Source organism: Candoia aspera, chromosome 2, assembly GCF_035149785.1.
Source record: "Candoia aspera isolate rCanAsp1 chromosome 2, rCanAsp1.hap2, whole genome shotgun sequence".
NCBI lineage: Eukaryota > Metazoa > Chordata > Lepidosauria > Squamata > Boidae > Candoia > Candoia aspera.
In genome coordinates this window covers 99,947,202-99,964,388 of record NC_086154.1, presented here as the reverse complement: position 1 = coordinate 99,964,388, position 17,187 = coordinate 99,947,202, and the positions used below count along the sequence as shown (strand labels likewise).

General features: G+C 40.7%; 1 protein-coding gene across 1 annotated transcript in view; it reads right to left on the bottom strand.

The window, feature by feature from the left end:
- The window catches only part of DNAH9 (dynein axonemal heavy chain 9), a 224,218-nt gene that overhangs the window by 27,898 nt on the left and 179,133 nt on the right, over positions 1-17,187 (bottom strand). The window contains exons 60-62 of the mRNA XM_063292577.1: positions 13,651-13,844; positions 5,952-6,100; positions 2,955-3,082 (exon numbers count right to left, since the gene is read on the bottom strand). Coding sequence (XP_063148647.1) covers positions 2,955-3,082; positions 5,952-6,100; positions 13,651-13,844 — 471 coding nt within the window. The remainder of the gene's footprint in view (positions 1-2,954; positions 3,083-5,951; positions 6,101-13,650; positions 13,845-17,187) is intronic.

The following is a 17,187-nucleotide window of genomic DNA, read 5'->3' as shown; positions in this document are numbered from 1 at the left end:
CACCCTGGAGAAGATGCTGATGCTAGGGAGAGTGGAAGGCAAAAGGAAGAGGGGCCGACCAAGGGCAAGATGGATGGATGATATTCTAGAGGTGACGGACTCGTCCCTGGGGGAGCTGGGGGTGTTGACGACCGACAGGAAGCTCTGGCGTGGGCTGGTCCATGAAGTCACGAAGAGTCGGAAGCGACTAAACGAATAAACAACAAACAAACCTAAGATCTATTTTGGGTGGAAGTTATGGGATATAAATACATATGTTGCTTACCCACACACTGCAGTGTGTTGTCTTAAAAAAATCAAAGGAAAAGACTTCCAAGTCAGGAGGGCCATATTAAAACTATAACTCAAGATCATGCTCTAGGCCCAGTTGTGTCACAGAGAGAGCATCTCACAAGTTCAAATATGATTCTAGGCCTTAAATTAAGATTACCAATAGGATACATTCTGGATGTTATGAAATAAATTAAGTTCCATGCTCAGTATGCACCCTTTCCTGTCATACTAAGGAGAGGCAAATGTGCCCCTGACTGTTGGGACCTTTTCTGTATGGTGCACATCAACAAAGGGAAACTGAATCTGGCTTCTGCACCAGACTGTAATCCTTCAGACCCTGCTGATAAGCCCTGTAATGTCAGTGGGTAGGCCTTCAAAGGAAGGCTTCCTTCCCATCTCTGGCACTGGTTCCTCCAACCAGATGTGCTTGGAAAAGGAAATTCTGCACAAGAATTTGTGGTGGACACCTAAATTTTCCCTTCCATCCCTTCTAGAACCTGAAAAAAAAAATTCAAGAGAGGAAAGACACATAATGTGACTGAACTGGAAAAATATTTGCCCTTAAGCATATTTTCTTCTCCAGCAACAACACGGAGATGAAGATCTGAGTGCTTCTAAGTGGCACCTATTCATTGTTCTTCTTGGCACAATGCTTCCCAGGAAAACCCCAAGATTTTGGGGGGGATCTTTGGTCCTGGATGGGGTGGCACTGCCCCAGAGGGACCCGGTGCGCAATTTGGAGGTCCTCTTGGACTCATGGCTCCTGCTGGAAGAGCAGTTGGCAGCCATGGCTAAGAGGGCCTTTGTACATCTTCCAGTTGTGCATAGTTACGCCCATTCCTGGACTGAGAGGCTCTGCTCACTGTCACTCATGCCCTCATGACCCCGTTTGGACTATTGCGATGTGCTGTACATGGGGCTGCCCTTGAAGGGCATTCAGAAGCTTCAGCTGGTACACAGCTGCTGGGTTGTAAATAGTGTTGGTTATTCGGCATATGTAACACCACTGCCTTGGTTGCCAGTGTGCTTCCAGGTGCAATTCAAGGTGCTGGTTGTCACCTTTAAAGCCCTTCATGGCTTGGGACTGGGTTACTTGATGGACTGTCTTCTCCCAATTGTTTTTACCCATCCAGTCCAGTCCGGCAGGATGGGCATGCTCCAGGTCCTGTCAGCCAAGGAATGTCAGCTGGTGCAGACCAGATGTGCCTTTTCTGCCATAGCACCTGCTCTCCAGAACATCCTCCCTCCCTGTGATTAGGATGGCCCCAACCCTGCTGGCCTTTCAGAAGGCCTAGAAGACCTGGCTTTGTGCCCAGGCCTGGGTCCCGTGTGTGTGAAGGGACCCATTTCCTGGTTGTGCTGACACCGATGGATTGTAATATCTCTTGGCTGTATTTATATTTATACTTAATTTTTTGTACTGTTTTTATTGTATGATTGTTTTTATTATTATTAGCCACCCAGAGTCACTGGTTTGAGATGGGCGGCTATATAAATTTTGTTTAAATGAAACGAACAGTTCAGTCTCTAAGGACAGCTCACCCCGGGGCAAAGAATTCAACTTCCTGAGCATCTGTTTTTTTAACACATTTTCTTTGATGTTAATTTCTGTACCTTAAAATTATGAAAATAAATTGCAGTCAGTCATGCCTGCTGATGTGCCAAAACACTAAGTGGGGACAGGAGAAGGATTTTCAATGATCAGAGGGTACAGCTTCAGGCTACACCTTCCACTGCTCTATTTCCTAGGTTTTTTTTAAAAAAAAAAATCCGTTCAATTGTATCCAATTTTTGGAGACCTCCTGGACTAGTCCCTGCAGTTTTCTTGGCAAGGTTTTTCAGAAGTGGTTTGCCCTTGCCTCCTTCCTAGGGCTGAGAGAGGGTGACTGGCCCAAGGACCCCCAGCTGGCTTTGTGCCTAAGGTGGGACTAGAACTCACGGTCTCCCAGTTTCTAGCCTGATGCCTTAACCACTACACCAAACTGGCTCTCATCTCCTAGGTAGCTACCAATAATAATGAAAAATACTCAGAATATGCAAGTCTAAATTCAGCTTTTCTTGATGCAGAATTGAAACTCATGTTGGTATATCTTTTCCTATACACACACACACAAACACACATGCTCATACATAATAAAAAAGAGCATGCATAGTCATGTGAGTCCTTAGAAAGTGAATTTTACATTCAGCAATGAGGGTAGGTGGCCCAGAGAAGGAATCCCCTTAGACATTTTGGAACAAAGCATATAAAGGTTCAAATCTTTCTCAAGGGCACAGGGCCCAGAGCCTAGATGCAACAAAAGGAGAAGTTCAACAGTGGTTTTGTTTCCATGGGCTTTGTGGCCCTTTCCGAAGAAATTAACCATCACACCAATTTGCAAACTAAATATAGCGATTGATAATGTAGAGCAGCCTTTCCCAAGACAGCACCATCCAGATGGCTGTTTTAGTATCCAACCCCATTATTCTTAGCCACCAGCATAAATAATGGTCACCTAGGCTGGGGGTGACAGTAAATATAGGGCAATATTTCTGCAGGGTGCCAGGCAGCGGAAGACTTGGAGATTTGTCAAGGAGTGGTTTGTTCCAATACCGATCACTCCTGATTTCTCCTGTCTGGATAACAGACAGCTTGGAGGCAAGCGAGGGATCTCTTCTCCCAAACCAAAAAGAGCACAGACCTGCAAGATAACCCAGTGTCCTTCTGCAGCCGCCAGGTCTAGGGCTTGTTCTGCTACTACCTCTTGGCCTTGTCCCAGTGAGACATTATGGAAATTCCGGTTGTTAAATGTGTAGCCAAGTTTCTTTCCTGAAAGGAGAAAATAAGCATTTCAGTCCAGAGAAACACAGTGCCTGCAGCTCCCGGCAGATTGGCAGCCACAGATTTAGCTTTGAACCAGATGTACTACCTTGCTTAGCTCTGCAGCTCTAGGTGGGCCTGACCCCAGCTGGGATTGCAGTGCCCAAGGAAAATGGGTGTGCGGGTGTTAATCCTCCCCAATTTCTTTTCCTACCTAAAGTCCCATGATGAAGTCCCACGACCAAACCTGCTATTTAGCTCCCAAAGTGCACTCTGCTGCAAATAGTACTTTATATCTTCATAAATCGGGATGGTATTTGGGAACAATACTGCACTGCATCCTAAGCTGCCTGCCTCCCATGGTGTTCCTGGCTTAAGTAATTCCAGGCCAGATTGCTGTGAGCTGGCAATGGGGCCTGACTGGTTGGTCCCTTGCTTCTTGGTCCTCCCATCCATGCAAGAAAGGCAAGCCTCATTAGCTGGCTCCTGGGTAGACTGCTCTACCAGAGCCTGCCTTTAAGGACTGTTCCATCCTCACTAATCCCTTTGCCTTTCCTTTGTTTTCCCAGATATTTGCACATGGATGCCTTCACACCCCAATTCCCACAGTTATCTCCTTATATAGTACGCAGATCATTTCTTTACTTTTTTCTCCCCTTACTGTACAATTGTTGCTCTGATGCTACAGTAATCAAGGGAGCAGGAAATAGATCGTTCTTTTGCTCCTACTTTCCTTTGTAAGACCATGGAAGTAAGGAGAAACTGTAGGAAGATGGTGGGGTGGGGTGGGAAGAGAAGTGAGAAAGTACAGGAATCATGCTTCCTCCAATGTGGAGGAGGAAGAGGAGGAGAGCTGTTAAAGTTATATGCTGCCCAATTCCCAGCGACTCTTTGTTGTTGGGGAAACTAAGGGTTGAATGAAGTATGAGCTTCTAGGGTTGACAATGGTTCATTGAATCAAAAAGGCATATAAAATCACAAAGTTATATTTTAAAAAATAGCAACTGCTGACCAGCAGTGACCAGCCACTGGAGGGGAGGGTGTGCCAGGCATCACAACCAGTTGGAGCTGGGGTTGCTACTAAAATGCCATGGAGGCCACCCCCTTGAAGGGCTTAAGACAGCTTGGGTCAGAAAACAGCAGTTTTGGATCAAAGCTGGAAAACACCAGTGCCAATGCACTTGCAATGGACTAGGATTGGAAGACAACATCATCCATTCCTGCTGTCATGGTGATGAGCCAAGCTGGATCTGCCCTTTGCCCGATGCTCCAAGATTAAGTTGGCAGTCCAACCTGCTGTGGGTGAAATGGAGAGCAAGTGAGTCCAAATGTAATGTATTGTGCGTGTACCCTCAGGTGGAATGAAGAGGTACAAGAGAGTTTAGAACAACCCAAGACATTTTTTTGCTCCTGACAGAACTGCTATAAAGGTAGGAAAAGTCTCTTTTCCCTCAAAGGAAAATCTCCTTTGGGGGGAGATGGGTGGTGGCTAAACTTAATAAATAAATAAATAAATAAATAAATAAAAACAATGTTTTGTGCAGGTGAAGAACAAACACCTTTCTGTAAGTAACTGCTGCACACATCCCTAATGAGCTTTTTCATATTTAGAATTTGCTCCTCATGCTCTTAAGAGTTGTAGTGCAATCAGATGTGCATTAGGATCTTTGGATTAAAATGACAAAAAGCTAAATGTCTTTACTGCAATTGAATAAACAACTCACACATCAGAACCAAACTTTGACATCTGGACCGATATTGGTCCTGAGAGAAAATATGGGAATAAGCTATAGGGCTCTTTCACACATCTGAAATATACAACTGCAAGGATTTATGATGCAAATCCGTTTGTATGCTTAGTGCTCTGACTGGCATATGTTCCCATCTAGGGCAACATTCAACGCCAGTGCTTGGCATAAAAACTGTGATTATTTTCAGGGGTACGAGTTGTGAGTTCAACAAACAACAAAAGGAAGGCTCTTGTTATGTGTTGCATGTTAATGGATTATCATGACACACAGGGTCTACAGATAAAAGTCTATTTGCCAAGTCTCCACAATGGATGCTAACCTCAAAAGCTGAATGACCTTTTTAATAGGATAGCCTCCAGAGAAATACACCGCCTTTGCACTGAATCAGATCCAATAAGACTCTCTAGGTGTCGTGTCTTTCATAGGGATGGGATAAAAATGTGATTGAGCACCGTGGACCAAACCAAATTCCAGATGGGTATAGCCCATCTCAGCCTACATTCTACAGCTCTTCAATTCATCCTTTTGCATATCCTTATGAGGGCATTTGATTTGGTTCAAGTAGCTTTTAAAACATCTTTTAGTCCTGACTATATGGTCTTTTTTGAAGATTTCTGTTATGTTAGTAGGGCTGCAAATTCCCCCAAAGGGGATATATAAGATATTCACATCTCAGTTTTTTCATCACAACCAGATAGCAAACCTTATACCAGGAAATATGGTCCAGCCAAATCTCTGAGTCTTAGGATCAGGAAAATATTTCCCTTGGGGAGTATTCAGTCTACCTCAGGAGTTCACCACACAGTTGCTTTATGTAGATCTCTGTTATTAGTGGCCTTCTCAAACCCAATCAAAACAGAGGCTGCAGCAGGCATTTTGTGCTGTTAGACATTATTCAGTAGTCAGCTGAGAGATGTGAAAATAGGGCTGCTGTGCCAGGTGTTTGAGTGGGAAGGACAAAAAAAATGAAGGTGTAAATAAAATAAAGTATAAGATGATTGCTTTTATGGTAGTGTGCTAACTTGAAAAAATGCCCCTCCCTGGAATCAACAAAGAAAGGGTTTGTTTGTTCTTTTGATAAAGCAAGTTCATATAATATCATTTGGCTTCTGATGCACTGTATTTACCATGCTTCTCTACATCTTTCAAGGGATCCACTCCAGGTGAGAGGATAAAGAACACTGGGGTTGCAGGTCCTGACTCTTCAAATGATGTTGCAAAATCCAGAGATCGTCCTGCCACATATTTGCTTCCAAGCTTTTCTTCTACAAAATCCCTGTTGGAATAGATTGCTAATGAATTATGTGTGGCAATTACAATATACTTATTAAATTAAGGAAGCAATTGACTATAAGATTTGAGAATTACTTATCCTAGACTAAGGACTCAATATCTCCACCTCCCAAATCCAATACCAGAAAAAAAGTAAGATGTGGAAGAACTGTCAGTTTATTCACCTAATATGCCAGCTAACACTGAAAGAGAATATTGACTTGAGGTCCCAGAGAAAGAAGTGAATGGTTTTTCTCTTAAGCATTGCTTTGACCAATCACATGCTCTGCCCTTGATGAAGGTTAGATTTTCAGAAAGCTCCATGTTGCAGTAAGATCTTTATCCATCTTATGAAAATAATGAAAATATATTTTAAACAAGAAATATTTATGGTTTTAATAAGAGGCCTTAATGTTGCCAATACCATGGCACCAATATTGTTATTGCTTATTGCTACAAACTACCCAAATAATTATAACTATTAAAGCTTTAGATGCATTGAACATAAGATACTAAAACTTTAGAAAGGTACAGAGGAACACCAGAGACTAAATTAGGAAATGATAAAAAACAAGCTTATAACGCAATACATTTGGTAACTAGTCTCATAAGTAATATACCATAATTCTTCTTGGCCATGATTTAGAAAAACACATCTATTGGTACTGCCATCAAATTTAACATTTCTCCAGAATCATCATTCATGTATTTACATACAGGCCATATTTGAAAAATACCTTTAAAAAGGAATATCAATAAATGCATCTTCCTAGGCCCACTGCCTCCCTTCCTGAGCACCATGGTTAGTAAACCACCTTCTATTATTTGTTTAAAATTTCTACATTATCTGTAGAGTACCTGTGGGGCTTCAGGTCTTCCAATGGTATACACTTCTCCAGAAAGCAGTTGATTAGCTGAGTCGCTGACTGATTGACTATGTGCCATCAAGTTGTTTTTGACTCCTAGCGGCCACATAGATAGATTTTCTCCATGATGATCTATCCCCAACCTGTTGTTTCAGGACTCCCAAGGGTACACTCATTGCCACTGTAACTGAGTCTGTCCACTTTGCTGCTGGTCATCCTCTTTGTCCTATCTTAGAGTGAAGAACCACGCTGAGACGGTAGCTTGAGTCTCTAGTGATTTATTGTCCTACTCTACTAGACAGAAAATCCTGCCAAACTGAAAGGCTGTGGGAAACCTTCACAGATAAACCCAAGAATCAAGGCGGGTCTGCTCTGGGTTTCTTCAAAGGAAAGTTCAAAGCCTCTAAACTACACATGCGTTTTCCCCCCTGGATAGGGGCCCCCTCCTGCTCACCATCAGTACTCATGATACTCTTCTCTTTCCTTCCACCTTTCCCAGAGCTACAGCCTTCTCCAGAAAGCCAGGTCTTCGCATAATATGTCTAAAGTAGGATAATTTGAGCCTGGTCACTTGTGCATCAGGTGAGAACTCTGGGTTGATTTGTTTGATGTTGATGATTCTGATGTTGATTTGTTTGATGATGTGTCAAGTGAGAACTCTGGGTTATTTGTTTTCTTGGCTATCCATGGAGTGTTCTCCAACCCCAAAGTTCAAAATTATCAATAGTCTTTCTATCCTGTTTCCTTAAAGTCCAATTTTTATTTCCATAGAGCATCATATAGGAAATGAATATCTTTTCCTTCACTGCTATTCTACTAGGTGCTGGTCTGCAGTGTATTTCTTGCTTCTGGATCCTTTACTGTTGATAGCTGATCCTAAAAGGCAGAAGCTATCCACCACTTTAATATATTCATTGTCACTTCTAAGGCTGCTTTCTGTAGTTCTTTATATTTAACCTTAGTCCCTTTTTTTTCACTAAGCTCCTTGGCTTTCATTATTAAAGCTTCCATATCATTTGCATTTTGAGTAATCAGAGTAACTTCATCAGCATAGTGCATTTATTGATGTTTCCCCCTCCAGTTTTAAAATCATGCTCATCTTCTTCCAGTCCAGCTTCCCTCAATATATATTCTGCATATAGGTTGAATAAGTACGAGGAGAGTATACAGCTTTATCTTACTCCTTTGCCAACCTGGAGCCAGTTTGTTTCACCATGTTTGGTTCATACTGTCGCTTCCTGACCTGTCCATAAGTTTCACATTGGGACAATGAGATGTTCCAGGATTCCCATTTTTCTAAACACATTCCACAGCTTCATATGATCAACAAAATCGAAGGCCTTTCTATAATGAAATACATACTGACTTCTTTTTGGTATTCTTTGGCTTTCACAATTACCTAGCATGCCTCAGCAATAATATCTCAATACTCTTTGTCTTTTCTAAAGCTAGCTTGAACATCTGTCATCTCCTTTTCCATGTAAGACTCTAATCTGCATTGGATGATTTTCAGAATTATTTTGCTAGCATGTGAAATTAAGGATATTGTACAATAGTTTGCACACACTGTTAAATCTCCTTGTTTCGGTATTGGAATGTAGATCAACCTCTTCCAATTGGTTGGCCATTCTCTCATTCTCTAGCTTGGTTTTGACCTTTATTGATTCTTCTTCTGTTGCTTGCCATTTTTCTGTGAGTATTCCATCAGTACCTGTATCCTTCTGACTTGGTAATGACCAGAGTGCTGATCTAACTTCATCTTCTAATGCTAGAGGTTCTTCTAAGTAGGGAATATCTTCTAAGATATCTTAACGTTGACATCTCTACTATACAGAATTTCAGTATACTCCTTCTATCGTTGTTTGATCTTCTTGGAATCAGTTACTATCTGTCTACTGTCATCCTTTAGTGTGCCAATTCGAGGTTGGAATCTCCTTCTGAGTTCAGAGATCTCTTGGAAAACTTTCTTTGTTTTTCTATGTCTGTTTCCATCTTCAGTGTCTTTACAGATGTTTTTCTATTACTGTTTCTTGTCTCTTCTAACACTCTCCGAAATTATTTGTTAAATTTCTTCCTGGGATATTTGCCTTTCTTGTCTTTGGCTTCTCTTCTCTTCTTGGCATTTTCCACTGTTTGTTCTAACATCCAGTTTGCTTTCAGTTCCCATTCAATGTGGTTCAGGACTTCAAAGAAATTCTTGACATTCTCCTTGAAAATGATGGGTATATGCTTAATATTGTATCATGGAAACAGACTGACTTTCTTCTTGCACTTTAGCTTAACGTGGAAGTTGCACATGTGTAATTTGTGATCTTTTCCACAGTTAGCCCTAGCTACATTTTTGCTGTTATAACTGAGCTCTTCTGCTTCCTTCTACCAATAATATAGTCAATTTGATTTCCATATACTCCATCTAATGATGTCCATGCACAGAGACATCATTTTGACTGTTTGAAGACAGTGTTAGCAACAAAGAAATCCTTGGACTGGCAGAAACTGATAAGTCAGTCTCCTGCTTCATTTTGGTTTCCTAGGCCATACAGTCCAACTACATTTTCCTCCTTACTATTTTCAATTTTGGCATTCTAGTCTCTAATTACAAGCAGCACACCTTGCTTGCATTTTCTATCGATTTGAAACTGAATTTGATCATTAAATTCATCAATCTCCTTTTCTTCTGCATCAGTGGCTGGAGCATAAACTTGGATAATTGTCACATTAAAGAGTTGTCCGCTAGATCTAATTGATATTATTTGGTCATTGATTTCATCATAACCAAGTACTGTTCTTGCTATATCCTTCCTTACTATGGAAGCAACACCATTCCTTCTTTGTTTTTCATGTCCTGAATAGTATACAGTCTGATTATTGGGCTTAAAATGTCCAATTCCAGTTCATCTCAATTCATTGGTGCCTAGTCACAAGTTACAGGTGTCAATGTGTAGTTGATTCATTTCACTTTTTATTTTGTTGAGCTTTCCCATGTCCATGCTTCTTACATTCTATTTTCCCACTATAATTCTGTTTCTGCAGCTTCAGATATTCTTTTCCTGTATGGCAACATCAGCAAGTAGACATCCCAAAGGCTTTAATCTATCCATGTCATAATCACCATTAGTACTTTGAAAAATCCCCAGCTCTTTCTCAGTAGCATTCCTCATCTGGCACTATATCATCACATCATTGTATATTTTCTATCCATGTGGTCTTCTTGGTAAAACACAGGAGTGATTTATCCTTGCCATCTCCCATTTCCCTCGCCATTGCCTTCCTATCCCGTTACCATTGCCTTCTCCCATTTCATGCAGGATGAAATGATGTCTCTGCTGTTGTCACTCAAGTGATCTTATATTCCAATACACGTGCCTGCTTGGGTGACCTTGCTGGGATGATATACACTTGGTATACACTCCTGTCATTCTTCACTTATCTCTCCCAAGAACACCTTCCCAACTTGCCACAATGAGGAAATACTGCAGGCCTTGGGTGGGTACTAAGTAGAGGGTATCCCTCCCCAAAAGCCAAACAGAAATAATGGGAACACCTTTTGTAACATCCATAACTACCCTGAGGATAGCAAACAAAGTGTAAAACAAGCTGAACAGTTGTTTCCTAGCCAAATGACTTGGGAAATGGGAAGAAGCCAGGGCAAACAAGCGGACCAATTCATTGATAAGCAATACTTATACTTATTAAGTGACCCAAATATACACCATAAGCTAACTGGTCAAAGGCTCTGAACAGCAAATGCTGCTAATAACATGAAATAAAAGTTCTTTTGCTGCACATGTCAGCGTTGGGAACTCATTGATAAATCCACTTTATTAGACATGTTCAAAAATGATTTTGAAGAAAAGACTGGGCAGACCATCAGATACTCCTTCATAGTGGGAAAGGCTGAATTAGATTGATCTACTTTCCAAACTTCGTGATTCTTTAATTCATGAATATGGAATTGCTTTTCCACAAGAATCATGCAGCTGCTAAAAACCAGATTAGAACCTTCGAGTCTGGGGACATAATCAGATACCCAAACAGATGACTAAAATGTTAAACAATAAAGAAATCCTGGTGGAACAACAACATTTTATTGATTTTATTGTAGGCCACCCAGAGTCCCTCTCTTGGGGGAGGTGGGCAGTAATTAAATTTGAATAATAAATAAATAAATAAATTTTGCTTTTCTTGAAGTACTTGTACCACTGTTATGTCCCTGCCTGTATATTGCTAAGCCTGCTTTATTAAATAACTTATAACTATATCACCAATCAACAGCAACTGGCTTCTTAGTATAATTACTTATTTGTTTATTTTTTCTGTAGGGATGAATAATGCTACAAGCCCTGTTTTTTCACAGACCTCAGAGCAATAACAGACAAAAGATGTCTAACTGAGGTTACGATAAATTATGGAGCTTGCTTCTGCTAGAATGGTTTATTCTTAGCCCTTGAGAGACAGAAGGTAGACGCACTGCCCTCAGATGTGCAAGAATGCAGAAGGCATTCTTGTCATGAAGATGCCAAGAGGGGCTATTCTTTTCCTTGATGGCATTTTTAAAAACGGAAATTATTGTGGAGAAGCAATAATGTTTATTGGGAAGATATAAATGAAGCCTTTCCATAAAAGTAGTTTTATTCTGCAACAAGCAAGGAGAGTGAAATGAGGATTAAACAGGATAGCCCACTAACTATTATGAATGTTTCAGCCGACACCTCACCTCTTTTGCCTCATGCTTGGCTTGCACGAAATGCCCTCAGGACAATTCAAAAAGCTTACAAAATACGTAACAGTAGATACCAAAATGGAAAAAATAACTTTGAAGTAATTGTTATGATCTAATTAAATGGCTGAAGAGAGGTTCATGTTAGCAAAATGTCAAGTTTATATATTTTGAGTGGGAGTGAAGTTTTCCATTTCTTTAGAATTTATAATCCAGTAGTAAAGAATGTTGGAATTTTCTGATCATTCCTCTTATACAAGTGGAACCTGCAACAATACTGTAAGATGGAGTGCTCCTGCCTCTTCTAGATTCCAGCCATTTAGCCACTGCTCAGTTCCTAACAGCATTCTGAAGTAATTAAACCCTGAGTCATTTTTATTTGTTGATGTCATAATTGTTGCATTATTAAACAGTATTTTCTATTATGTACACCACCCTGGGTTCTTTTCTGACTGAAAGATTTTTAAGAATAAAATATATTGATGGGTTCCTTTATGCTAAAAGTAGTTGAAGAAATATCTACTCACATCTTTCTGTTGTGCATAAAGGTTATTTTCTGCTTGGTGGAGTGCAGGGTTTCTCAACCAGGGTTCTGTGGAAACTTAGGGTTCCGTGAGAGGTCACTAGGGATTCCCTGGGAGATCAGGATTTATTTAAAAAATTATTTTAAATTCGGGCAACTTCACATTAGAGAGGTAAATTTCATTCTCTATTTTTAGTTAAGAACAATGTTAATGCATATATAGAGGCCTACACATGACACAAATATAGTCATTTTGTAACTTGTGGCCTATATTTGAGCCTGAATGTGCAGGGGTTCCCTGAGGCCCGAAAAATATTTCAAGGGTTCCTCCAGGGTCAGAAGGAGAAGAAAGGCTGGTGCAGTAGTTAATGCATCAGGCTGGAAACCAGGAGATTGTGGGTTCTAGTCTCACCTTAGGCTCAAAGCAGGATGACTTTGGGCCAGTCACTCTCAGCCCTAGGAAGAACAGACTGGCAAGCCACTTCCAAAAATGTTGCCAAAAAACTGCAGGGACTTGACCAGGCAGTTGCTAGGACTAAAATCTGACTCGAAGGCATATATTTCCTTTTTCTATTTTCTGAATATTTTCATAATATTCAGAGATATTATGACTATAACTTCAAGAATTCTCCATAAAGAATTCAAACACTAAAATCATAGACCCAACTCATCTAGAGAGCAGCAGGTTGGGATGCTGCTGTATAAAACTACCCAAATTTTTACTATGCATGGAAAAAATTACTTCGTATGTTTTTAAAAAATCAAATGGAAACTGGTCATCAGGAAAGCATAGCATAGTTTTCCACCAATACAAGATACTTTCAAAGACAGTTAAGACAAAGGTAATGCAATTATCACTATCAAGTATCAGTAAGACAAACCTGTATAAATCAGTCATTCGCAATGAATAGAATTGAAGAGAACCCCTCCACCCCATTATATGGAAATATATCCTCTTTTAGGTTTGAAAATAAACATTGCTTTACCTGACATTCAAAAGCTTGAAAGTTTGAAATCTTTCATGTTTAATATTTCCATATAAAACCCCTTTGGCTAGCTTTCAAAAATTAATTATTTAATTTGGAGTTCTGGGAATGTTGGAGATCTTGTCTTTCAACTAAAAAAAACCTCCCAGTATTAATTTATTTGTGGTGGAAGAAAGGAAAAAGACTAGACTGCGACAATAAATTGTGTATTATTTGCACCCTATAGAAGACAATCAAAGCTGAATGTGGTAAGTAGTAAATGGACATTACTAAGTCTATTCTGATTAAGTGGAAAGTGAAAAGGAAATCACAATGCATAATTATAAATAATTCACTGTAAGCCAGAAATGGGACTGTATAAGGACAAGAGATGACTCATCTGGCATTTCTTGGACACTTTGCATCAGAAGCTTAGAGTTTCACTCTACTAAGTCATGGCTCAATACTTTATGGACTCACCGGACAGCATAAGTCATACGGTCAGGTCGCAGAGCTCTCATCATACACAGCTGCTGCAAAGCTGACTTATTCTTCCACTCCTGAGGGAATTTCTCCTTCTCAGGGCATTCAGACTCCACAAACTTCTTCCAGCGCTTGGCAGAACCTTCAATGTCACGATCCAAGTTCCGAAATTGTTCCATGGATGACAGGGCCTGGACAAAGAGAAGTGACCATGACTGAAAAATGGTATGTCCTTGCCCAATGCTTTGTGAAACCAATAAAAAGGAAACAGCTGCTGGAAATTCAAGAATCAAGACTGCTGAATTTCACATATAGACTTGTGTGCCAGATACCTGAAAGGGTTTTGTAACTTTTTTTTCCCCCAGAGATGGGAATTGCAGGTTTCAGAACTTTTTGGTTTTAATCATCCAGATTTTGGGGACCTCCATTCAAACAAGTCTTTTAAATATTTCCATTAGTAATATACCGTTCAAATTATCCACTGACAGATAGAGTGAAAACATGGAATACATTTCAAAGCATTGAAGGAGGCAGAGGTATGCCCCCTTCTCAAGAGGCCATCCTTGGACCAACAGTAACTAATAACTATCATCCCTTCTCCAACCTTCCCTTTTTAGGGAACATTATTGAGAAGGTGGTCAGATTTCAGCTGTTTTGAACACTGGAAGAAACAGATTATCTCAACCTATTTCAGTCATGTTTCAGGCCAGGATTCAGTACATGTTTGCTCTTGTTGATGACCTGTAGCAGAGCTGGGATGGAGGAGGTGCATCCATCCTTGTGCTTTTGATCTTTCAATGGCTTCCAATACCATTGACCATGGTATCCTTGTGGACCAGCTCTGGGGAATGGGAATTGAGGGCACCACCTTGCAATATTTCTCTTCTTACTTTGGGGCTGGTTCCAGTTGATGTTCTTTGTGGGATTCCACAGGAATTAGTGCTCTCTCCCTTCCTATTCAACATCTACATGAAACCTCTGGGTGAGGTCATCTACCAGTTTGGGGTTCAGTATCATCCATATGCTGATGATACCCAATTATATCTTTTGACTCCAGGCCAGCTGAGTGAGGCTGTCAAAGTCCTATCCCAGTGTCTGGAAGCTGTGTAGGTCTGGATAGAGAGTGACTATCTCTTCTTCAATCTTAATCTCTAGACTGAGTATGTTACAGACTAAGCTGTGGATATTAGGGCTGCCTACATCCAGGGAGATTCCAATTTAACCTTGGATGGGGTCCACTTCCCCATTCAAGAATGGTGTGCAAGCTAGAGGTCTTCTTGAATTCATAGCTCCTGCTTGATGAGCAGGTGGTGGCTGTGGCCAAGAAGACCTTTGCGCAACTTTATCTAGTGTGCCAGTTGTGCTCTTTCCTGGATCAGGAGTCCCTTCAGAGAGTCATTCATGCCCTGGTCACCTCAAAGCTCAGATATTGCAATACACTCTACATGGGGCTGTCCTCAAAGACCACTCAGAAACTTCAACTGGTCAGAATGCAGTGGCATGGGCAGTGATGGGCATGCTCTGCAAGCTGTACTGGCTACTGGTTTGCTTCTGGGTGCTATTCAAAGTTCTGATTATAAACCCTACCTGACAGAGGGCCTGGTTACCTGAGAGCACATCTGTCTCCTGTGATGTCTGCCTAGCCAGCACAAGCCAACAGTGTTGACACGCTTGAGGTCTCTTCAATTAAACAGTGTCATCTTTTGGAACCCAACAGGTGTGCCTTCTCTGTCGCAGCATTTGCCCTCTGGAATGAAGTTCCCTTTGAGATCTGGGTGGCTCCCACCCTGATAGCATTCCAGAGGGCCTTAAAAACCTGGATGTTGTCCTAGGCCCTGGGTTAGGGTGGCTGGAGCCCCCTGTGAGTTGTGTTGATATGTTTGACTTTTGGTTGTAGAAAGCCTCTTTTAGGGTATGCATACTTTAAAAAAAAATACAAATTTGGTGATTTAGAAATGGGGTGGCCGGTCTTAGTGTCCCTTTAAGGCTACAGCACAGCTTGGAAAATGATGACGTCCCCACCTCCCAGCTAGCTCTTACCAGTCGAACATGAACACTGTTTGCAATCTTCTGGCTGCAAGCAGCCACCTGGAAGACAGATGGGTGATTCCAGGTGTTTTCCTTTTTCTGGAAAAATACTCCTGGGTTTCAGGAAAACCTGCCTGAGCCCGAAAAAAATTGCTGCATTGTCAGCTCTGCCCACTAAGCCCATGGGCACAGCTGTTCTCTCCACCATGTCCCCACCAGAAGTCTCAAAAGTATTTAAAATGTTTTCATGTGAATGCTGTAAAGTATCCCACCATGAAAATTTGCTTTTAATAGCACATACCTTGTGGGTGTGATAAAACAGTGGATTCTGGACTATAAGGGAACAATTTTTAAAGAAAAAATGGCATATTAATTACTCCTTTCCCCCTGCTACAGTTCCTCTCTTTCCTTTTTTTTTTTCCCTTCAATTTTTATTTTGTCTGGGGATTACTTGAATGTTCCCTTGTTCAGAGAAGTTATAAAAACTTTATGCTTTCTTTTCCTTTTACCCCCGTTGCTGCTTTGGCTAGGAGAGAAAAAGCGCAATTGGTTTATTCAGCCATATCCATTCCCATTTATTAAATTTATTTTTTATTAAAACAAATTAAAAGCTTTAGAGAAGGAAAAAACTGGCTGTAATGGCATTCCCATTTAAGATTCCGAAAGGAAATTTAATCTTTCCTTTTCTGACCTCTAGCTATTTAGTCATAAGGTCCAAATTCTCCTTACTTCTTCACTGCATAGAGAGTATTCCAAGCATTTTGCTACTGAGTGGCCAATCTACTTTCACCATAAAACCATACAGAGAAAAAAAAAAGTTGCAGGCATCTTTTCATGAATCTGGAGGTTCCATTAATTTACCCACCATGGCATCCTGCATTCCCTTCCAATAAAATACTATGATTATTTCATGTTGCTAGGATACCACCTGGTAGTCATCCACACAAAACTGTCCTTACCACCCAAGATGTCATAATGGTCATGGGAAAAAGGCAGCAGAGAACAGATAAAGGTCAGGGAATCTGTAATCAGCGCATTATATTAGAAAAGTTCTACAAAGAATCAAGAACCAAAATGGGAAGATTAAATTATGACTCTGACATTCTAGAATGTTAATATTTTTAACACAGCTACTCAACAAAGCTATAGGCAGATTTTATCATATAATCTTCACTTTAAAAACTGTGAAAGCATTAGCAAAATTCAGTGAGCATGTATATGTGAAGTACTGAAGCAAAATTACTTCCCTAAATTTATTACCTTCAGCAAAGGATCGTTACCTTGTCGTGGTGCTGGAGCTTGAGCACCTCAATGATGCCATGAGCTAAACCATGAAGGGACACCCAAGACGGGAAGGTCATGACAGAGAGGTCAGACTAAATGCGATCCCTGGGGAAGGTAATGGCAACCCACCCCAGTATTTTTGCCGTGAAAACTAAATGGATCAGTACAACCAGAGATATGTCGGTATACCATCGGAAGGTGAGACCCCCAGGTCGGAAGATG